Raw genomic sequence first — 23,850 nt, forward strand, 5'->3', positions numbered from 1 at the left:
AACTTTGGTTTCCAGGTCAGCGCTGATATAATGAAGGTATTTAACCTGAATTGCTTCAGTAAAACACAAGCGTACCAAATACAGTACGCACCAACCAAGCCATGCACTTTCTTTTCTTTCGCTGGAACAAGTGTCCATGAATAATTTACTTACTATCTGAAATATTGTAGTTACCCGTATTACCTTTATCTACAGTGTATTTATAAATAAAACTGCATTCCGCTTCAATACAGAAAAGGGTGTATGCTGTCCTCTGAAATTAGTCTAATATTACAAGCATATATTACAAGCAATATAAGGCATGTCCCTCAGAATGTGACAGGATGTATAGCGTACTCATGAAGAATTTATTTTCCAGTATCAGAGAATTTGATTCCAAACAATAGCACACAACATGGTTTCATTTTTCTATAGAATGTATGAACGCGGTAGCCTGGATGTGGCCTACCGCGATAACCTTTTCCCTAACCGTGGCGTCATTTATGTTACCAGTGGATACACGTGCATTGTCTTTTTTCTTTTCTTTTCTTTTTTTTTTTAACGTATTTATCAAGAAAACGACTTGTCAGGAAACCATTGAATGCAGCCCACAGATAGCCTTGAGCTTTTACGGATTGAGCTTCATCCGATTGGGCTCAATATGGTGCGAGCATTAAGCGGTCTAAAGCTTTTTTCACTAAAACAATCAGAATTTCCACTATTGATAACTTTCGAGGCAAACGAGGATATAACGTGAGTAACTATTTTTGATGTAGGCTATATCTTTAAATTTGTCCACGTCGACCTTCTGTCCGCTGTTTTTAATATTCATATTAACAATAATAATAATAATAATAATAATAATAATAATAATAATGCTTTTGCTGTTGTTCTAAATTCAATTCCAGGAAGCCCAATTCAACTAATGAATCTACACTAGCATTAACATCAATTTAGACTAATATTGTCTGCATTAATATCTGTGTTTGTTCAGAAATTTACTTTGGACTTTCAGCAGCCTGCAGGATTTATACGGAAGGTCGAAGTGTTTGCTTGAAGTGGACAACTGGACATTACAGTGACTTCAGTGCTCTGTCCGTTCTACTGAGTGTGTGTGCAGTGAGTGTAGCAACTGGAACTAGTGCGCGGCGGTGGGTGACGGTACCTAGGCTATGGACTCTCCGTAATACGCAGACCGTGCGCTCTGCCCTTCTCTGTCTCCACCAGAGGAGTCATGAGCTGTTATGTTCTCCGGGACTCGTCTTCCGTTTTGAGCCGTAAATACAAGCCCGAAGCGACCGTCTTCTTTATCGCAACCAGTCCCAGCCCGAACTGCACACCGACCTAGAACATCGCCAGCGCGAAGCCGTGCGTGAAAGCCCGACGGTGCTCTCGCTGTGGCAGCGACGCCAATGCTCGCCGTGGCGGCCGGTTCAGGGGATGTCGACTGGCCGTCACTTTTGACATCGGCCTCAAACACAGCTGAATGGGGTAGGAAGACGACGTGCCCCCGTACACTGCCACTGAAGCCCTGCAGCTTGGTGCAGCAGCTGGCAACGCACTGTATCAGCAGCTGACAGTCCGTTTTCTTGCTGAAATGGCCCTAACCAGCTACCCTGCCTCCTGGCTAAGTTAGCCAGCTAACGCTAAATCACAGCGAGTTAAATGCAGGCTAAGCTAATTTAGCTACCCGTTAGCTCCCTGACACAACATGTCTTCGCTGGGTAGTTTAGCCTGCTGATCAGGCCTGGGTTCCCATCCATGTGACCGAAGCCATGTCATTTTGCGTCGTTATCCAGGCTAACCGCTTCTTACGTCGGGCAGTTTGTTAGATAATTAGCTAATCAATGGTTAATAGGTGTTTGCATTTTGATAGCAACATCCACTACCGCTGCATTTAACGTTAGCTAGCTCGGTGACACCAGTAATCCAGCCAAGCTAACTTAGCTATACTGCGTTTGTTCTGTCAGTTATTTTTTCTCTTTAAAAAATTATATTATATTCCCTATTAATATATAGGGAATATATACATGTATTGAGAATAGTCTGCTTGCTAGCCAGACATGCTACACGGATAAAACTGCTAGTTTGCCAGTCGGCTGTTTTAGCCAAAGATGTACTTGAGACTTTGGTGTCTGCAGCTGGGGCAAAATACCAGAAGTTAACCGAGACTAACGGACGTTACATTACAGTTGGCATAAGCGAACTATTTGCCATTAAGTCCCATTCGACCCTTGTTTAGTTGTGACATAGTTAACTGTAACGTTAGCCAATTTAGTAATTATTTTATCGGTACGGAATCAAGTTTTGACAAACGAGCCATCGTCCATTTCAAGTTAGTTTGGCTAGACAACGTCAGCACCAAGTTCAACAGCATTGACGTAAATGAGCTAGGTAGTTAAACAGTAGCTTCCTAAATATGCGGGGTTAACGTATTGAGAATATGACATTTAAATTACGTCAAAATAACGTTTACTAGCTACATGCACACCCTCCCTTGGTCTCAGAACATATGTTTTTTTTCGTTGTTCGCTAATTAGCAATCGTTGCTGAGGTATGTCAAGCAAGCATTTTTAAAACTTGGCATGAGCGAGTGATAAGACTAGCTAGTACTGCCAGTGCTACAGGTAGTTAAATTGCATGGATCGTTTAATAACTGCAACCAATCATATTTGCAAGCTAAATGACTGTAAAGTTCAGGGTATGTGTTTGCCAAGTATAATATTTGGCAAACACATACCCTGAACTATGAAATAGTTAAATAGATAAATCTTCTGTGGTCAGGGAGTTGTTACAAGCGAATGACCGAACAAATATGGGTTATTGGGTTAGGTGTGTTATTACTGGTATCTTTATGCTAGTTGCTGCAGTTGTAATAAGCAGGCTGCAGAGTGAACAAACATTTACTAAATAGGAGTCTGTTTCCTGTAAGTGGCAGAAACTGTTTTATACTGCAAACAGATACACTCAGTGATCACTGTCAGATAGACCTGCACACCAGCTTGTTAATGCAAATATTTATTCAGCCAATCATGTGATTGCAACTAAATGCATACAGGCGTGGTCAAGAGATTCAGCTGTTTTTCAGACCAAATGTCAAAATGGGGAAGAAATGCTATCTACGTGACTTTGACCGTGGAATGATTGTTGGTGCCAGACAGGGTGGTTTGTGTATCTCAGAAACTGCTGATCTCCTGGGGTTTCCATGCGCAACAGTCTCTAGAATTAGCAGAGAATGGTGCGAAAAACAAAAAAAAACATCCAGTGATCAGCAGTTCTGCAGACAAAAACACGTTGTTAATGAGAGAGGTCAGATGAGAACGGCCAGACTGGTCGAAGCAGACAGGAAGGTAACAGTAATGCAAATAACCATGCATTACAGTGGCATGCAGAAGAGCATCTCTGAACACAACGCATTGAAATTTTCAAGTGGATAGGCTACAGCAGCAGAATACTTAAAAAAAAAAGTCTAATAAATACCTAATAAAGTGCTCACTGAGTGTATATTATTATTAGCTAGCCAATACTGCAGTTTTTCATAGCTGACATTCCAAACGTGCAGGCAGTGGAACTATCAGATTGGATGATAATGGCACTTTATTTGTAATTTTCCATTTCCTGTCTTGCTCCTCAAGGCTATGATGACGTGCTGGTTGTTCTTGTACATTTCTGGCACCTGAATCACATGTCCAGTCCTGCCTGACCAAAACGGACCGTGCTGGGCAGATGATGTCATTTACTGTTACAATTGTTTGTGACCGTGAACTAAAAACTTCTATTGTTTGTTTTTGAGGGGGAAAATTGAGTGTGGGAACATTCTCGGATAGTGTATGGAATTCTTCATCAATTACCCTTAAGCAAACTGCCAGCATAGAATTATAACACAGCACGCTGTCATGATGAATGAATTCTAACTAGGCCTACTGGTTGCAATGTTTTCCTGGGAAGTGTCTGTTTGTTGCTGAAGTTTTTGATGTTAATCAGCAATGTATCTCTCTCTCTATATATATATATATATATATAGAGAGAGAGAGAGAGAGAGAGAGACTTTGACACTGGTCCCCCTGTGATAGATAAGTATTCATTGACAACTGGGGTCTCCCTGTGGTTTTCACGGTGCAGGGTGTGAAGTGCGGTCCGCTGGGTTTTCCTTGGCATGCTCACTGCACAGCTAGTGTCTCCAGATCAGTGTTTGCTGTGAGTGAGATATCCTGCCCTGGCTCGTTTATTTATAGCACCAAGCGAACAAGGTCTGCAACTCGATCCGGCCCCAGAGTGACGGGATTGTCAGAGGGAGCCACAGCCTTCCTCTTCTTGGGCTTCCCGAACTCCGCTCGCACGCTAGCACGTTAGCACGTGAAAATCTGCATCTGGCCGCCGTTCGTAATTTATGTTTGAGCACTGTACGTGGTTCGCACGTAGCTTGCCCCAGTGCTGGATTGCAGCAGCTAGCTCAGCTAACCCGTGACCTTTGACCCACAGTGTACACGGAACCGAGTTTTGTTTGGGAAGCCACAAAAGCGATCACCGCATCCGGGTAACAGCATATACCTGGATCTGTGTTTGTGTGTGTGTTTGTGTGTGTGTGCGGTAACCACGGTGATCAGACCAACACTCATGCTCAGAGAAAGGGAGCTGCACTTGGTCTCAGGGTTTAGTTTGTTCGGTTAGATAGCAAATAGTCTCCACCTGTCATAACCCATAACCTGAGCAGGTTTGGCACACTGCCCTGGTGTAAAATCCAGCGATGACCAGCTTGAAATACCAGCTACCATTTGTTTCAAAACATAGCTTGAGCCGGTCAAACCATGTTGAGTATGGAGCTGGTCTGACTGGTAAAAACCTAGCTTGAGCTGTTTTTTTCATCAGGCGTGTCAGTGACACTGGATAAGATATGTAATGTAATGAATGGGTTACCCTGTTAACGTGGGGCTTTGTAACCAAAAGGCCTTTTTTGCCTGGTTCGTTTCTGCCTTATCCTTGGCCGACCACCGTTGTTGAGCCAGTTCTTGAGCCTCGCTCCGCAGCTGGTCCCAGAACGAGCCTTGAAGCTTGTACTGTGATGCTCGCTTTAGGCTCCCGTGGCTGGTGCGCTGACACTCTTGAAGCAGCAGTTTCAGAGTGGGGCTGGTCGACAGGGCAGGGCTTCCAAACGTAATTAATAGAGGGTTCTGGGATGGGGGCAGATTTTGACGATGCGCTGCTCTCTCCAGGTCCCATTTGGGCTCTATCCAAGCTTTTAGAGAGGCTGTCACCCGCACGGTCGATCAGAAACACGAGTTAGAGTGTACTGAGGGCGCCTCTGTACACGGGACTCGTACATAAATTGTGAAGCGATGCATTGATTTAATACTGGCACTCAACAGTGAAGTGGTGTACAGATGCAGGCTGGGGAGAAGACAGGAAGACAGGGGCCAGGGCATTCTGGGAGCTGTAGTCCCGGTGTCCAGATGGATCAGCTTTGATGCTTTTTGGCAAGGGTCTCAAACCAGCAACTCTACAGTTACTAGAGCAACACCCTACCACTACACTATCAGAAATAAAGTGACAGTGGTGGTACCTTTTTCTTCTTCATGGATACATTTCCCCAAATATACCCTGAAAGTACAGTAGTGTTCTCTTTGGGTACAAATGAGTACATTTAAATAGCAAAAAAATATGCAAATTATATTGCTGGCTTGGGGTAAAATTTTATGCATCAATAAGGTACCTCCCCAGCGACAAGCATTTGGAGGAACTTTTTTGTACCTTTATTTCTGAGTGAGTCGGCTAACCTGCCACCCAAACCACCCAAACCTGTTGATGTTCTGAGCGTGTTCAGAAAGCCCTTTCTCCAGCAGTTTGTCTGTGAACACTAGGCCTGCGAGGTGCCCGCTGACAGCCCTAATGGCGGTGGAGATTTAGCGGTGGCCAGGCCGGGCAGATTTAGTGCGCTGCTGAAGAGAGAGAAAGAGAAGAAGAGTCTCTTATCTGGTCAGGTGATCTGAGAGCCCGCGGGTGGGTTACACACCCTGCTGCGGAGGCGGCCAATGAAAGAATAATGTGAAACGGAGACGGTTTGGGGGGGAGCGTCGGGGGGTTACGAGGGGGAGTGCGTCGGAACGGGCCAGGCCTGGCAGGATCTGGCTCTTTCTGTGTCAGGGGCTTAAGGCTTTATGGGGATTTGGGGTTTTGTGTCTGTCGGACACCCAGGGTCACGCTCATACCCGTGTGATATGCCCTCCTCCTGTACCTCAGATACACCTCCTCCCTCTCTCCTTCCCTCTCTCTCTTTCTCTATTCAATTCAATATGCTTTATTGGCATAAAATACACTCCCTGTAATCTCTCTCACTCCCTGTCTCTATCAGTTTCAATTTCAAGGTTCTTTATTGGCATGGCATGCACTGTGTTGCCAAAGCAAATGTTATAAAGAACAAACAGCAGTAAAAAAACGAAAAACTAGTCAATTCTACAACATAACTGATATACACATATCCACATTCAATATGACGATCAACAATATACACACGACCGTATGTGTGCTGTCTGATATACAGTATGAAATAATTCATTAAGTGCAGATGTTATCAGTCATTGCGCTTGGGTGTCGGTGACTGGTTGCCAGATATGGAGCAGCTCGTGGGGCTGTGTGAGATATCCTGCCTTCACTGAGGGGAACAGAGAACATTTGCTTATCAGTGGCAAGTATTGGAAATATTGTTTTAATTTTGACAAAGAAGTCCATGCAAATTTCACTATGTGCACTCCAGTGTAGAAGAGGCAGTGTCTTTCTCTCGCTTGGTCTCCCTGCTGTCTGGACCACAGGGCTGCAGCTCTCTGTTGTTATTTCCTTGCTCTAGTTGGCTGCCCTCCCAGAATGAGCTGGAAACGATACAACCCTTGACCCCCCCCCCCCCCCCCCTTACGTAAACTGAAGGCAGTTCTTTCCTGTCCTGCCATGGAGGGGAAACCCTTGAGTAGCTTCCCCCTATAGCTCAGCGCATCTCTCTTTCTGCCTGTCTCTAAAAATACCCTCCTCCCCCTGCTGTCAGTGCCTCTCACCCTGTCTAGTCCTAGCGCTCTGCTCTAGGTACAAGGATTAGCCTGGCACTTAGCCACGGGTACAGGGATTAGCCTAACGCTCAGCCACAGGTATTGGAATTAGCGTAGCACTCAGCCACGGGTAGAGGGTTTAGCCTTGCATTCAGCCACAGGTACAAGGATTAGCCTTGCATTCAGCCACGGGTACAAGGATTAGCCTAGCATTTAGCAACAGCTAAGGGGACTAACCTTGCACTCTGCCACAGGTATGGGGACTAGCCTAGCACTTAGCCATGGGTACAGGGATTAGCCTAGCACTTAGCCACAGATATGGGGATTGATTAGCCTAGTGCTCCGGTAGTGGACACACACACACACTGCCACACTCATCAACTCACCACTGCAGCAACATGATGCGGAGGGTTTGAACCCACCTACGCTGCCAACTAATGCCAAAACAGACTCACATACTCTTTGTTACTCCCATTCGGACACACGTACCATAACCTCACACAGTCTCACACTATGGGGGCCCCAGGTATTTCACTTTATTACTGAACACTCTCCTGCTCTCAGCTATGAATCTGTGTGTGTGTGTGTGTGTGTGTGTGTGTGTGTTTAGCCAGTCCATCTGTCTGCAGTTGAATCATTCAGGCTCCAATAAAAGAAGTGTGTGAAGAGCCACATCCCCGATGCGATGGCTTCTCCTTCATAACAGCACCGTAATTACATTCAGCTGTCTTCCTCCAGGTCCTCCAACACAGGCTTTTCACTTTCTCTCTCGCTCCCCTCTCTCCCTCTGCGGTTACCTTTCCCTTCCCTCCCATGGCTTCTTTTCACTCTTCAATAGCATGAACTCACTGCTCTGACTGGCGCATATCATATTTTTGGGTGCCATAGCAACCTGCCCAAACTCCTCCCCCCTCAGCATAATGGCTGTCATGATAAGAGCGTTGGTTGTGACGCTCTGGAGTTTCTCCCTTCAGTGCTGGGGTGGGTGTGTTGTTGTGGGCGTTGTTACTGTCCTGTCATTTCCTGTTCATTTCGTTACCTTGGTTTGGCCAAAGCAACTCACACTAAGTGCGTACCAAAGGCCATTGAACAAATGCAAAACACCAATCAGATAAGGTATAATTCTCATAAAGTATCGGTTATCCATAGCCATGAACACCAGGTCCAGTTCACATGGTAAATATAGGTATCAAGTCAGTAAATTTATGGTATGTCATGAGCTAGAAGTGAGGCAGAATTGCAAGAATTATGGTAAATAACTACAACTTGTAGTACATAGTACGACAACAACAAACTACAATTTCATCATAGGACCCCAGATAAAATGTAACATTGTCCTGTACTGGTAGACTTTAGCTGGTATCGTATATCATAAATATCACGCACACACACACACGCACACACACACGCACACAGACACACACACACACACGCACACAGACACAAGCACACACACACGCACACACACACACACACACGCACACAGACACCAGTAAACCCAAAGCCCACATGAAACTGTATATCAGTAGGGGACCCTGTACTGTTAGAGTCTGGTACAGCACACAGTGAAAGTAGAGCTTTGAGCCGTCAGGCATGCTCACTGTGGGATGCTGATGGAGAGGTTTGGAAGGCGGGGGAAGTTGTCTGTCTGATTCGGTGGAGAGCTCTGGGCTTCTTCCTGGATGGGGGCTGTCTGTGTGAAGCTGGGTTTCCCCACTGTGTGCTTGGGAGAGCTGAGAGAGACAGGCAGATTAACGCACACACACACGCACACCCACACGCATACGCTGGGTTTTGCCCCTGGCTTGTAGACAGACGGCTTGACTCAGGAGGGAGATGACCTGTAGTAACCCCCTACTCCGCGTGCTCCCTGTCTTGCTCTCAGCAACATGGCTATTAGAGAGAGAGAGCCTTCTGCAAGGGGGACAGAGAGAGAGGGAAAGAGAGGGAAAGGGGGAGGGAGGAAGAGGGAAAGAGAGGGAATAGTCCCCAGTCTGCTTTACTGGTGTGACATCACAGGTTACTGTAGTAACAGAAACAACAGAATGTGTTGTTTGCTGTAAGGTCACACAGTTTTGATCTGTGTGGTAAACATGCGCCCTGACACAAAAGGACCCTTTCTGCTGGGTTAGTGAGTCAGACAGCAGTCCTAGTTTTCTGTTTCTGCTCTGGGACAGGGTGTGTGCAGTACTCTGGGACAGGGTGTGTACAGTACTCTGGGACAGGGTGTGTACAGTGCTGCTCTGGGACAGGGTGTGTACAGTACTCTGGGACAGGGTGTGTGCAGTGTTCTGGGACAGGGTGTGTGCAGTGTTCTGGGACAGGGTGTGTGCAGTGTTCTGGGACAGGGTGTGTACAGTACTCTGGGACAGGGTGTGTACAGTACTCTGGGACAGGGTGTGTGCAGTGTTCTGGGACAGGGTGTGTACAGTGCTGCTCTGGGACAGGGTGTGTACAGTGTTCTGGGACAGGGTGTGTACAGTGTTCTGGGACAGGGTGTGTACAGTGTTCTGGGACAGGGTGTGTGCAGTGTTCTGGGACAGGGTGTGTGCAGTGTTCTGGGACAGGGTGTGTGCAGTGTTCTGGGACAGGGTGTGTACAGTGCTGCTCTGGGACAGGGTGTGTACGGTACTCTGGGACAGGGTGTGTGCAGTGTTCTGGGACAGGGTGTGTACAGTGTTCTGGGACAGGGTGTGTACAGTGTCCTGGGACAGGGTGTGTGCAGTGTTCTGGGACAGGGTGTGTGCAGTGTTCTGGGACAGGGTGTGTGCAGTGTTCTGGGACAGGGTGTGTACAGTGCTGCTCTGGGACAGGGTGTGTACAGTACTCTGGGACAGGGTGTGTGCAGTGTTCTGGGACAGGGTGTGTACAGTGTTCTGGGACAGGGTGTGTACAGTGTTCTGGGACAGGGTGTGTACAGGACTCTTGGACAGGGTGTGTGTAGTGTTCTGGGACAGGGTGTGTGCAGTGTTCTGGGACAGGGTGTGTGCAGTGTTCTGGGACAGGGTGTGTACAGTACTCTGGGACAGGGTGTGTGCAGTGTTCTGGGACAGGGTGTGTACAGTGTTCTGGGACAGGGTGTGTACAGTGTTCTGGGACAGGGTGTGTACAGTACTCTGGGACAGGGTGTGTGCAGTGTTCTGGGACAGGGTGTGTGCAGTGCTGCTCTGGGACAGGGTGTGTACAGTACTCTAGGACAGGGTGTGTGCAGTCTTCTGGGACAGGGTGTGTACAGTGCTGCTCTGGGACAGGGTGTGTGCAGTGTTCTGGGACAGGGTGTGTACAGTGTTCTGGGACAGGGTGTGTACAGTGTTCTGGGACAGGGTGTGTGCAGTGTTCTGGGACAGGGTGTGTACAGTGTTCTGGGACAGGGTGTGTGCAGTGTTCTGGGACAGGGTGTGTACAGTGCTGTTCTGGGACAGGGTGTGTACAGTGTTCTGGGACAGGGTGTGTACAGTATTCTGGGACAGGGTGTGTGCAGTGTTCTGGGACAGGGTGTGTACAGTGCTGCTCTGGGACAGGGTGTGTACAGTGTTGTGGGACAGGGTGTGTACAGTGTTCTGGGACAGGGTGTGTGCAGTGTTCTGGGACAGGGTGTGTGCAGTGTTCTGGGACAGCGTGTGTACAGTGCTGCTCTGGGACAGGGTGTGTACGGTACTCTGGGACAGGGTGTGTGCAGTGTTCTGGGACAGGGTGTGTACAGTGTTCTGGGACAGGGTGTGTACAGTGTCCTGGGACAGGGTGTGTGCAGTGTTCTGGGACAGGGTGTGTACAGTGCTGCTCTGGGACAGGGTGTGTACAGTGTTCTGGGACAGGGTGTGTGCAGTGTTCTGGGACAGGGTGTGTGCAGTGTTCTGGGACAGGGTGTGTGCAGTGTTCTGGGACAGGGTGTGTACAGTACTCTGGGACAGGGTGTGTGCAGTGTTCTGGGACAGGGTGTGTGCAGTGTTCTGGGACAGGGTGTGTACAGTGCTGTTCTGGGACAGGGTGTGTACAGTGTTCTGGGACAGGGTGTGTACAGTATTCTGGGACAGGGTGTGTGCAGTGTTCTGGGACAGGGTGTGTACAGTGCTGCTCTGGGACAGGGTGTGTACAGTGTTCTGGGACAGGGTGTGTGCAGTGTTCTGGGACAGGGTGTGTGCAGTGTTCTGGGACAGGGTGTGTACAGTGCTGCTCTGGGACAGGGTGTGTACGGTACTCTGGGACAGGGTGTGTGCAGTGTTCTGGGACAGGGTGTGTACAGTGTTCTGGGACAGGGTGTGTACAGTGTCCTGGGACAGGGTGTGTGCAGTGTTCTGGGACAGGGTGTGTGCAGTGTTCTGGGACAGGGTGTGTACAGTGCTGCTCTGGGACAGGGTGTGTACAGTACTCTGGGACAGGGTGTGTGCAGTGTTCTGGGACAGGGTGTGTACAGTGTTCTGGGACAGGGTGTGTACAGTGTTCTGGGACAGGGTGTGTACAGGACTCTTGGACAGGGTGTGTGTAGTGTTCTGGGACAGGGTGTGTGCAGTGTTCTGGGACAGGGTGTGTGCAGTGTTCTGGGACAGGGTGTGTACAGTACTCTGGGACAGGGTGTGTGCAGTGTTCTGGGACAGGGTGTGTACAGTGTTCTGGGACAGGGTGTGTACAGTGTTCTGGGACAGGGTGTGTACAGTACTCTGGGACAGGGTGTGTGCAGTGTTCTGGGACAGGGTGTGTGCAGTGCTGCTCTGGGACAGGGTGTGTACAGTACTCTAGGACAGGGTGTGTGCAGTCTTCTGGGACAGGGTGTGTACAGTGCTGCTCTGGGACAGGGTGTGTGCAGTGTTCTGGGACAGGGTGTGTACAGTGTTCTGGGACAGGGTGTGTACAGTGTTCTGGGACAGGGTGTGTGCAGTGTTCTGGGACAGGGTGTGTACAGTGTTCTGGGACAGGGTGTGTGCAGTGTTCTGGGACAGGGTGTGTACAGTGCTGTTCTGGGACAGGGTGTGTACAGTGTTCTGGGACAGGGTGTGTACAGTATTCTGGGACAGGGTGTGTGCAGTCTTCTGGGACAGGGTGTGTACAGTGCTGCTCTGGGACAGGGTGTGTGCAGTGTTCTGGGACAGGGTGTGTACAGTGTTCTGGGACAGGGTGTGTACAGTGTTCTGGGACAGGGTGTGTGCAGTGTTCTGGGACAGGGTGTGTACAGTGCTGTTCTGGGACAGGGTGTGTACAGTGTTCTGGGACTCCCACCCTTGGTGCCTCCCTTCCACACTTCCACTGGAAACCCTGAATGTTGGGAGTTTAGGGTCATTTCACAATGGGATGGGGACAGAGGCAGGTGAGACCTCGATCTGACACACCCTGTCTACCGTTGAGGAATCCCAGAGTGAAGAGAGGGCAAAGGTCACTGTGTCAGATGATACTCTGTGTGGGATCAGGTGATCTCCCCTGGGAAGACCTTTGATCTTGATTTGACTGAGATGGAAGTGGAGAATTTACGTGGTGTGTGTGTGGGTGTGTGCATGCGTGTCTATGTGTGTGTGTTTGTGTGTGATTCAGTATCTCTGTGTGTTTGTGTGTCTATGTGTGTGTGTGCGTGTGTGTGTGTGTCTGTCTGGGTGAGTGTTTACCTTCTTACAGTCCCAAGAAACATTTGGATAAGTTCTCGATTCAATGAATCCTTTCACCCAAAATTTATTTTGCTGCGTGTAAGGCATATTGCTGTGTAATTGAAAATTGTGTCTTTTGACACAAGACTAGACTCAACACCATCCCTCCCAGTCCGCCCGCTTTCTTTAAAAAAGCTGAACAAACAAAAGCCCGGATCCCAGGCCTCAGGCCCAAACCTGAAATGGGGGGGAAAAAATGATAATAAATCGTTTTTAAAATACATTTTCATTCAGCAATAATTTATGTCACATGTGTAAGCCAAATAAAAATCCTTGAATCAAACGCAAATTAATCATTAGTATTAGTCATAAAAATAAGTCCTGTGGTATTGTCCAATCGAAGGAGGAAATTAGAATCGTGTCGCTTATTCTCTCTACTGCTTCTTCTGTTACATTAGCAAGCTCTCACCTGCTTTAAAAAAACAGCTCAAGCTAGGTTTTGAAACAGCGGGTAGCTTGTTGACCAGTTCAGACCAGCTCCGTTCTTAACGTGGTTTTACACCAGCGTCTGAGAAGAGAGCTTGTAAAGAATTTTGCTCGTCACCGATGTGAACATGATGACATTTCCCGTGATTCTCTCAAAGCAATCCTCTCTACAGTTGCACAGACAGAGGAAAATGTGAAATCTGATTGTTGTCCAGTTAGCCAAACGGAATCTGAGAGTATCGGATAAACGTTCTTAAGTGTGTGGTCAGCGCTGTTCAGTTTTTAGCCTCTCATCCTCCATTTTGTGGAGAAACCCAACAGCTGTTTTCACAAAACAGCGGTTATTACTTGGGCTGTGATGAACTATTTTTTTCTTGGGGTGGGGGTCGGATCTAGGGCCCGTGAACATCGCGGTCCGGCCCCGCCCTGGAGAGGAAACATGGAACAGGGCCTGCGCTGAAAAGCCAGCTCAGTTTCTCTCTGGCTCATAATGCGGCGTCAGGCGGGGTTCTTTTTTTTCTTACCCCAAATGAATGTTCACAAACTTACATGACCCCCCACCACCCCATCCGCGCAGACCTCGTGCCTAACAACATCGTTCAGCCGTGAGTATATTGCCGATATACCATAACCTCTTGTGCCTCATTGCTATCTAGTGGTTGGATTGTTGAGAGCCTACATTCTCATGTTTTTCAGTATCACAAAATGACAATATTTTACGTTTTTGTGAAGCCCTGGTGTAAGGTTAGGCTGTGGACCAGGAGGAAAAAACTGGCTCAATATCAATATCTCTGAAATGATGTTTCACATTGGACTGAGCTGTGTGCCTTGAAATGCACACATATGCACACACACACACACACACACACACACTTTTTCACACTCCAGCTTTCCCTGGGGACTGGGGATATAAATTCCTCTCTGCTCTAAAAATAAAGAGCGGTGTGTAACCCACTGTAGGCCCAACACAGGAGATGTGTGTTTCTCTTTCTCTCTGTCTCCTTCCCCCACTTTCTCACTCCCACATTAGCTCTTTCTCTCATTGGCTGACTCTCTGTCACTCTTTATCTCTCTCTTTGTCCCCCTCTCTCTATCTCTCCTGTCTCTCATTCTCTCTCACTCCTTCATTCTCTCATTCCCTCTCTTTGAGCCCCTGCGCTGCTCTTCCCCGGTTCTGGGAACCAGCTGAGTTACACACGCACTCACTGCCCTAACTGGGCTCTCCTCTCCTTTCCCCTCTCCTCTCCTTCTCTCCTCTCTCTCCTCTCTCCTCTCCTTCCTTCCACTCTCCTCTGCTCTCTCCGCTCTCCCCTCCTTTCCTTCTCTCCTCTCTCTCCTCTCCTTCTCTCCTCTCCTTACCTCTGCTCTCCTTTCTCTCCTCTCCTTCCCTCCACTCTCCTCTCCTCCTCTTCTCTCCCATCTCTCCTTCTCTCCTCTCCTCTCTCTCCTCTCTCCTTTACTCTCTCCTCTGTCTCCTCCTCTCCTCTGCTCCTCTCCTCTCTCCTCTCTCTCCTCTGTCTCCTCCTTTCATCTGCTCCTCTCCTCTCTCCTCTCCCCCTCCTCTCCTCTCTCCTCTCTCCTCTGTCTCCTCTCTCCTCTCCCCTCCTCTCCTCTCTCCTCTGTCTCCTCCTCTCCTCTGCTCCTCTCCTCCTCTCCTCTCTCCTCTCCTCTCCTCTCCTCTCAGAGGAAAGCTGATTTGAGTGTTAGCTGAAGGATGCTGTGCAGATGCCCCGTTGGCCTGTGCTGATCCACCGTTTGGCATTTATACAAACCGCTGCCAGAGTGGACCAGCCTTTCATTCCTGTAGTCCGTCTTCCCTCTGTTTGTCAGGGGTGTGGCCAGCCTTTCATTCCTGTAGTCCGTCTTCCCTCTGTTTGTCAGGGGTGTGGCCAGCCTTTCATTCCTGTAGTCCGTCTTCCCTCTGTTTGTCAGGGGTGTGGCCAGCCTTTCATTCCTGTAGTCCGTCTTCCCTCTGTTTGTCAGGGGTGTGGCCAGCCTTTCATTCCTGTAGTCCGTCTTCCCTCTGTTTGTCAGGGGTGTGACCAGCCTTTCATTCCTGTAGTCCATCTTCCCTCTGTTTGTCAGGGGTGTGACCAGCCTTTCATTCCTGTAGTCCGTCTTCCCTCTGTTTGTCAGGGGTGTGACCAGCCTTTCATTCCTGTAGTCCGTCTTCCCTCTGTTTGTCAGGGGTGTGACCAGCCTTTCATTCCTGTAGTCCGTCTTCCCTCTGTTTGTCAGGGGTGTGACCAGCCTTTCATTCCTGTAGTTCCGTCTTCCCTCTGTTTGTCAGGGGTGTGCAGCTGGTAGGAGGCTGCAGTGAGGAGGCTGCCGTTTATAATCATTTGGTTTTGTCTCCCAAGAAAAAGGCAAGTAAGAAAGCAAAGCATAAGACAGACACACTTATACATGCACACGCGTAATATTGAGTCCTATATTGCTAACTCAGTTTGCCAGGTACTGTATGAGTGTGCTTGTGTGTGAGTATGCGCTTGCATGCGTGTGTGTGTGTTCATGTGCGTGCACGTCTTTGTGTGTGCATGCGCGTGCATGTGCGTGTGTGTGGCTGAAGGCAGAGGGACGTGGGCCTTTCTCAGCACACAGACGTTGCTCCAGACAGATTCAGAGATAAGAGGTCCCACGTGCAGTTTCGCTCAGTTAGCAGAGCGCTCTACGCGTTTCCTCTGTTTCTGTGTGTGCAGCTCTGGAACCTTCCACCCACCCTGTTCCCCCTGCACGGAGGCGCTATGCTAATGAGTCCGATAGACTCTCAGATGGGCCTGTTTCCCCACGGCTCTATGACGGGCCGGTTCTGTTTCCCCCGTGGCTCTTAGACGGGCAGGTTCTGTTTCCCCACGGCTCTATGACGGGCCGGTTCTGTTTCCCACGCGGCTCTTAGACGGGCTGGTTCTGTTTCCCCCGTGGCTCTCAGAAAGGCAGGTTCTGTTTCCCACGTGGCTCTCAGATGGGCTGGTTCTGTTTCCCACCCGGCTCTTAGACGGGCAGGTTCTGTTTCCCCCGTGGCTCTCAGAAAGGCAGGTTCTGTTTCCCCCGTGGCTCTCAGATGGGCTGGTTCTGTTTCCCACCCGGCTCTTAGACGGGCAGGTTCTGTTTCCCCCGTGGCTCTTAGACGGGCAGGTTCTGTTTCCCCACGGCTCTATGACGGGCCGGTTCTGTTTCCCCCGTGGCTCTCAGATGGGCTGGTTCTGTTTCCCACCCGGCTCTTAGACGGGCAGGTTCTGTTTCCCACGCGGCTCTTAGACGGGCTGGTTCTGTTTCCCGCGCGGCTCTCAGAAAGGCAGGTTCTGTTTCCCACGTGGCTCTCAGAAAGGCAGGTTCTGTTTCCCCCGTGGCTCTTAGACGGGCAGGTTCTGTTTCCCCACGGCTCTATGACGGGCCGGTTCTGTTTCCCACGCGGCTCTTAGACGGGCCGGTTCTGTTTCCCGCGCGGCTGGCGGGGGATGGCGGGAGGTTAATCCCGCTCGCGCCTCGGTTAGCGTCTCTGGTGAAAGGTGAGCTTGCGGCAGCGGCAGTGGCGGCGGGAGTGTTTCCGTGGTTACGCCTCACTCACAGCAGCAGCCAGGTGGAAATGTGTGTAGGATGGAGCTAAAAGGTCACAGCTCTGTTTATGTCTTCTCTTTTCACATCAGGGGAAATTGCGAAGCGCCAAGAAATCAACAAGCCTGCCCTCTGTGACCCTCTGATCTTCTGGGCTTTTATGACACTGTTTCACACACACTTACAGCATTTACACACACGGACACACATAAAACATACACACATACCCTCACACACACACACAGACACATACACATACACACACACACTCTCATACACACCCACACATTTTAGACAGCATTATATTTGAGGTCATTAGTGAGCTGGTCGAGCCCAGTCTACAGAAGAGCATGGAGCAGGTTTATTAATTAAGCACAGCTCTGGACTTTGAGTAGGTTTATAAAATCAGAACCAGCTCAGAGGCATTCCACCTCTCCTGGAAGGTCTGGGAGTCTCCTGGCATTCAGCACCTGCTGCATTAATATTGTGCCTTTATTCAAACGCTTTATAATTAATGCCTCTCAATTACCGATTCACACACACACACACACAGCTCGTCAGCTCGTCGGGAACTATTGGGGGTTTGGACTCTTCGAATCACCAAGGGCAGGGGATCATACCGACAACCCTCCAACTGCCAGACAGCTGCTCTTACCTCCTGAGCCCCATACCAGCGAGTGGCAGACGTCTCCCACAAATCAGCAATCTGCCCCACAGACAGAAGTGAAGTTTGGAGTTATGCCCATTAATCTGTGGCGAGTTGACAAAAGGTCATGAAGCAAGGAAACAAAGAGTGCGGGGGAATCCCCCAGGTTGTGTGTTTTGCCAGGGAGGGGGTGAAAGGGGGAGGGGGGAGTTCTGAGGGTAGGGGTGTACAGTAGAGCCCTTAAAGAGAGTGGCCCTTGTCCTGGAGGTGGTAACCTTCGTTGGGTTGGTGCTGGAGTTTGGCAGCGATGCTCTCCCCTCATTTCAGCTGTAATTACTCAGCTGTTCCTGATTGTGGAGGTCCAGGCCTGGTGGTTAGAGAGAGTTAGAGAGAGTGTTTCTGACTGTGGAGGTCCAGGCCTGGCGGTTAGAGAGAGTAGGAGAGAGTGTTTCTGACTGTGGAGGTCCAGGCCTGGCGGTTAGAGAGAGTAGGAGAGAGTGTTTCTGACTGTGGAGGTCCAGTCCTGGTGGTTAGAGAGAGTTAGAGAGAGTGTTTCTGACTGTGGAGGTCCAGGCCTGGTGGTTAGAGAGAGTTAGAGAGAGTGTTTCTGACTGTGGAGGTCCAGGCCTGGTGGTTAGAGAGAGTTACAGAGAGTGTTTCTGACTGTGGAGATCCAGTCCTGGTGGTTAGAGAGAGTTAGAGAGAGTGTTCCTCTTCGCCTTGTGTATCTGCTGCTTTAAAGACTTGTTAAAATCACTTTGAAGGACAAATTGATCTGAGAACAAAATAAAAAGGTATTTTAACTGCCAGTACAAAGCCTGGAACATGTCATATCTAATGGGCTGGTTTATTAGTTTGAAGTCCTTGTGTGAGGGCATGCTCGTGTTAATCGAGTCCGTGGGTCAGTATGTTTCCTATCGCCCTTTCCTATCGCCCTTTTAAACTTAATGGTGGATGCATTCTTTTGCCACAAGTTCCCTAAATTCATTGCAAAGCCATTGTGGTATGACATTTTGGTGAAAAGCCATAATAGGTATTGCATTGGTTTTAAAACAGTGATGTGGGCTACAGTACATAAATATAGTTATAATATAATAATATTATCTCTATCTCTCTCCCCCCCCCCCCTCTCTCTCCACCCCCCTCCCTCTTGCTCTCTCTCTCTTTCAGCACAGTGCAGGGTCAGTGAGAGAATGCTCCCCTGTGTCATCCACCCCTGGGCCAGCGTGAGCCGAGCATCTGAGTGAGGTGAGTGTGGCGCCGCCCTGGTGGCCGGATGACTTCAGTGCAGTGCCCTGTGCTGTGCCCTCTTTCCAGAGCAGTTATCTCAAACTCCATTCCTGCAGGGCTGCTCAGTCTGCAGGTCTCATCAGCAGTTTGAGCCTTGTAAATAAGGTGTGTGGAGTCTTTAGCCAATCGGTCCTCATCAGTCACTGAAGTAGTGAAAACACTGAAACTAGCAGATGCCCTCCAGGACTGAAGTTTGAGAACTGGGAAAGGGAATCTACCATTTGTGAGATTGTTTTCCTGCAATCTGATTGGTTCTACCGAGCTAAGAATGGGATTAATGTAGGGGAAAATGTGTCTGTGTGTAATTGTGTCTCTGCCTGGTTCTGCCTTCTCTCAGTCGAGGGCAGTGCCCACTTTGCATTCAAACCTGCAACTTTCAGTCCTAGTTGCCTCACCTTCACAACATCCTGAGTGTCACTGACCTCCTGTCTCACCAGCACAGCTCATTGGCTGCTTTCTGTTGAAGTAGGAAGTTGTTGGAAGTGGAAGTTTTGGGCCGCTTGTAGCCTTGTGGTTAACGTACATTACTGGGCCCTGGATGGTTGGCCCAAGCCTCTGTGTAGCCATGATAAAATCTGCACAAGGCAAGGCCCTTAGCCCCACATTGCTCCAGGGGGATTATCCCCTGCTTAGTCCAATCAACTGTCAGTCTCTTTGAATAAAAGCGTCTGGTAAATAACAAATTATTTATGTCTTATTATCATTAGAAGTGGCGCTGAGGAAAAAACAGCATTTTCATCAATCATCTCCTTAATCAGCTGCTCTCTTGCATAGCAGTCTACAGTTGTTTTTATGCCAAACATGTGACTCCAGTGGGGTACAGTGGGCAAAGGCTGCAGGTGTTGAACAGGAGACTAAACAGGTGACGTTTCACGGTTGGTTTAGAGACCAGACCAGTTGGCGTGGTAACAGAGTATCTCCCCGCAGTGTCTGCAGTAATCTCCTTCACCTCTCCGCGTTGTTCAGTCTCCACACTCGTTCTCGGCTCGCCGATGTTTTTAAAGCACTCTTAAAGCGCGGTTATTATAAGCATGTTGCGCTGAAGTGCCGTTTCCTGAATATTTATGAAATGCTAATGGAGGATTGCTGCTTTCGGATTGGCTGTTCTGAAGCAGTTCTGTATCATAAACGAGTGCACTTGCCTTTTGCTTCTTGAATGGAGTGACAAAGTCTGTTTCTGAGTGAGGTGCATTTACCGCCCTTCTCTCTGAAGAACCCGTCTGTCGTAATTGGTCTAATTATTTAATCATGTGCCTTCAGGATCTTTCAATGACACTGAAGTCAGACGTGGGTCAAATGCGTATCTGTTTTGGATTCATACTTTTCATACTTTTCTATGCTTTACTGAGCTTGTCTGGTGTATTAGTGCCTATGAAATACTCTCTAAAAGTTTAAACCCTACCTTCTGGTCCTCTTGCATGGCTCACTTGTACCAGGCAAGATCAAGCAAAGCATATTTGACCCACATCTGACGCAAGTACATTTCACAAACAGGTTATACGGCCAAAATTATGGTCTTAGTACACGGTATTTTATTTATGAATATGAATGCACGACTGAGTAATTGTGAAATCGCGTGGATTCAGGAGACATGATATTTTGATTGTTGATGAAGGTTACTGGAGAGTAGGCGGTGCTTGTGTGCAGCGGGAGTGATTGACAGGTTTGGGCCTGGGCAGTTGATTGACGGCTGTAATGAAGGCCCCAGCTCTGTGTCCCACACACCCCTGACAGAGTGTGGAGTGGGAGGAGGAAGTGTGTCCCACACACCCCTGACAGAGTGTGGAGTGGGAGGAGGAAGTGGCGTGTGTATTCTCGGGGTGGGGACATGCAGAAGAGGAAGTGAGACTGAGGAACAGGATCGGGCTTTGGGCCTTTCCCGCCAAACGGGCGGTGGCGTCATCGTCAGGGGTTGGCACGCGAACAGCTGTGACCTCTGATCGTCCGCCATCTTTAAGGACATTCCAACCTGTTCAATGTTCCTTCCAGGAGCTGGAAGTAGAAGCTAGGAGCTCCCAATCTTTCCTTTGTGCAAGAAGGAATAAGCGCATCCTTTGCAGTATTTTTTTCGTGGGAGATCAGAATTTTATGAGATACTCAAACCACCCTGTCTGGCGCCAACAATCATTCCACAGTCAAAGTCACTTAGATGACATTTCTTCCCCATTCTGACATTTGGTCTGGAAAACACCTGAACCTCTTGACCACATCAGCATGCTATTACACATCTAGTTTCTGCCACATGATTGGCTGATTAAATAATAATAATAATAAAGTGCTCACTGAGTGTATGTATTTTTTCAGATTCATAGTTAATGTTTGTACTGCTCTCTTTTTGTATTTTTGTCTGTGTCTGTACACGTCTCTCGCCCTCTCTCAGCTCTCCCTGTAGGAAGCCCCGCCCCTCAAAACAGCAGATTTTGGACCTCTGTACCCCTGCGCCCCCCCACCCCTCCCCACACCCCCACCACCTCCTGCAGTCTCAGCCAATCAAATGCACCCCGACAGTAAACTGACCAATCATGGCAAGCAAGTGAACAGCGGCGCCCAATCACAGATCCCCAATGTGAACCAGCAGCAGCATCAGGGGCCTGCCGGCAGCCTGGGGTCAAAGGGCGTGGGGGCGGGGAACCATGGGGCCAAGCCCAATCAGATCTCCCCGGGGAACTCTGGGCTGAAGAGTGGCGGCGTGGGGGGCGGGGTTAAGGGGAAGGCCAAGAGGGAGAGGAGCGTATCAGCCGATGCTCCCGACAACCTCAACCCCGCCCTCGAACCCGATTCAAAAGGTGGGCTTATTTAATGCACACATCCACATACACCCACTCACACGCTCACTCACACTCACACACACACACTCACTCTCACACACACGCTCACACACACTCACAAACACACACTCACTCACACACACGCACACATGCTCACTTACACACACACACACTCACATGCTCACTCACACACACTCACACACTCACTCACACACACACACTCACACACACACACACCACACACACACTCACTCACTCACTCACTCACTCACTCACTCACTCACTCACTCACTCACACACACACACACACACACACACACACGCTCACTTACACACACACACACTCACACTCACACGCACTCACACACACACACACACACACACACTCACACTCACACGCTCACTCACACACACTCACACACACAGTCACTCACACACACACACACACACACACACACTCACTCACTCACTCACTCACACACACACACACACACACACACACACACACACACACACACGCTCACTTACACACACTCACACTCACACGCTCACTCACACGCACTCACACACACTCACACTCACATGCTCACTCACACTCACACACACACTCACTCACACACACACACACGCACACACACTCACTTACACACACACACACACACACACACACACACTCACACTCACACGCTCACTCACACACACTAACATGCGCACACACTCACACACCAGGTCATGTTTACTGGTTGTATGTGAGAGGGGAATCTGCATTGTGCTGCAGCTGTCTGTGTGCTTGTGTCTGTGTGTGTGTGTGTGGTGTGTGTGGGAGTGTGTGTGTGCGCTTGTGTGTGTGTATTTGTGTGTGTGTGTGTGAGTGTGTAATTGTGTTAGTGGAGGATGATAGACTGTAATGTGATTTTGTGCAGCTGAGTCATTCTGTTCTTCTTGTAAAGAAGCACTGAAATCTCCCCATGACACGCAACACACACACACACACACACCTGCTCAATCCCACACAAATGCACACATACACACACACACACACACACACGTACAACCACACAAACAGGCAGAAACCTTCCCATTCACGCATGTATGCATGGTGTGATCATGAAAGAAAATACAACAAAGAGAGGAAGAGAGAGACAGAGGGCAGGATCTTTGTAATGAAACATCAGGCCTCTACCCTACCTCCTTCTTTCCCTTCTTTCTCTCTCCCACTCAGCCCCTCTCAGTCTCTCTCTCACTCTTTCTCACTCTCTTTCTCTCTTTCTCTTTCAACCAATCTCTTTCTCGCTCCCTCTCCCCCTCCCTCTCCCTCTCTCGCTCTCTCTGATCTCCTTCTGCCCTGAAACTCACACACAAACACATAGAAATGAAATGGCAGTCGGTGCCTTCCCCACAGTTGGGTGAGCGAGGCTCTCCTGGATAGACAGAGAGACAGAGACAGAGAGAGACAGAGGTAGAGTCAGAGGTAGAGGGAGAGAGAGAGAGGGAGAGAGAGACGGAGGCAGAGAGAGAGAGAGAGAGAGAGAGAGAGGTGGTGATGAAAGGGAGTGTGAGTGTCCCAGAGGCTGGCTGGCTGGTGTGACTCACACTGGCAGCCGGCCTTCTCAGAGAGGGGCTGTTAGAAAGGTCACACTGTGCTGGGTCCCCTGGCCTTGGGATTTTAAGTATACTAAATCTCAAGAAAATGTCTTCTGTCCTACTTGACAACTTTCTATATATATGTGTTGACATTGACATTGGCTCAGGTGGTAAGAGCAGTCGTCTGCCAGTTGGAGGGTTGCCGGTTAGATTCCGCCCTGGGTGTGTTGAAGTGTCCCTGAGCATGACACCTAACGCCCAAATGCTCCTGATGAGCTGGTTGGTGCCTTGCATGGCAGTGTGAGTGTGTGTGAGAGGCATTAATTGTACAGCGCTTTGGATAAAGGCGCTATATAAATGCCACCCATTTGCCATTTACTCAGTAGTAGGCAAGTAAGCGGATTTGCCCGAGATGTCAGCCCCCTGCGTTTTGAACGAGCCCGTTTCACAACGTGCGCTTCCGTCCTCCGGCCAGCAGATGGCGTGATGCGCAGCAAGCGGCGCTGCGTCCTGGAGAAGAAGCAGCCGTACAGCGGGGACGAGTGGTGCTCCGGGGCCGACAGCGAGGAGGAGGAGGAGAAACCGCCCGCGGCCCCCCACCGTGAGTCCGCAGGGGAGACCGGGGGGGAGGGGGGAACGGCAGGTGAAGCGCCTTACAGGGCGACAAATCCATCAAAAACACTGGTTTATCAGGTGTGCATCCCAATACTAGAATATACGTGTTTCCCTCTTTCCCGCACTCGTCTCTTCCTCTGTGGAAGCATGGGGGGAGGAGCTGAGTGTCGGGACACACCCCAGAGGCTGGGTGGATATGTCTCACATCAGAGCGTTGAGCTGATCAGGCTCATAGGAGTGTAGCCCTGGCAGGTGAGGCTTGTTGTTCAGTAACACAGTCAACAAGGTTTGTTCAGTCCCAGCCAGCTGAGAGCGCATAT

At 49.3% G+C, this 23,850-nt stretch overlaps 1 protein-coding gene across 2 annotated transcripts in view; it reads left to right on the top strand.

Moving 5' to 3' along the window:
• Positions 1–1,026: 1,026 nt before the first annotated feature.
• Positions 1,027–23,850, top strand: part of bcl9l (bcl9 like) — a 35,214-nt gene continuing 12,390 nt past the window's right edge. For both annotated transcript variants that reach the window (XM_061216913.1, XM_061216914.1), the window contains exons 1-4: positions 1,027–1,470; positions 18,444–18,521; positions 20,944–21,349; positions 23,394–23,516. In XM_061216913.1, the coding sequence (XP_061072897.1) occupies positions 21,058–21,349; positions 23,394–23,516 (415 nt within the window). In that variant the 5' untranslated portion in view covers positions 1,027–1,470; positions 18,444–18,521; positions 20,944–21,057. The remainder of the gene's footprint in view (positions 1,471–18,443; positions 18,522–20,943; positions 21,350–23,393; positions 23,517–23,850) is intronic.

The sequence above is a fragment of the Conger conger genome, chromosome 13, assembly GCF_963514075.1.
Source record: "Conger conger chromosome 13, fConCon1.1, whole genome shotgun sequence".
In the NCBI taxonomy this organism is placed as follows: domain Eukaryota; kingdom Metazoa; phylum Chordata; class Actinopteri; order Anguilliformes; family Congridae; genus Conger; species Conger conger.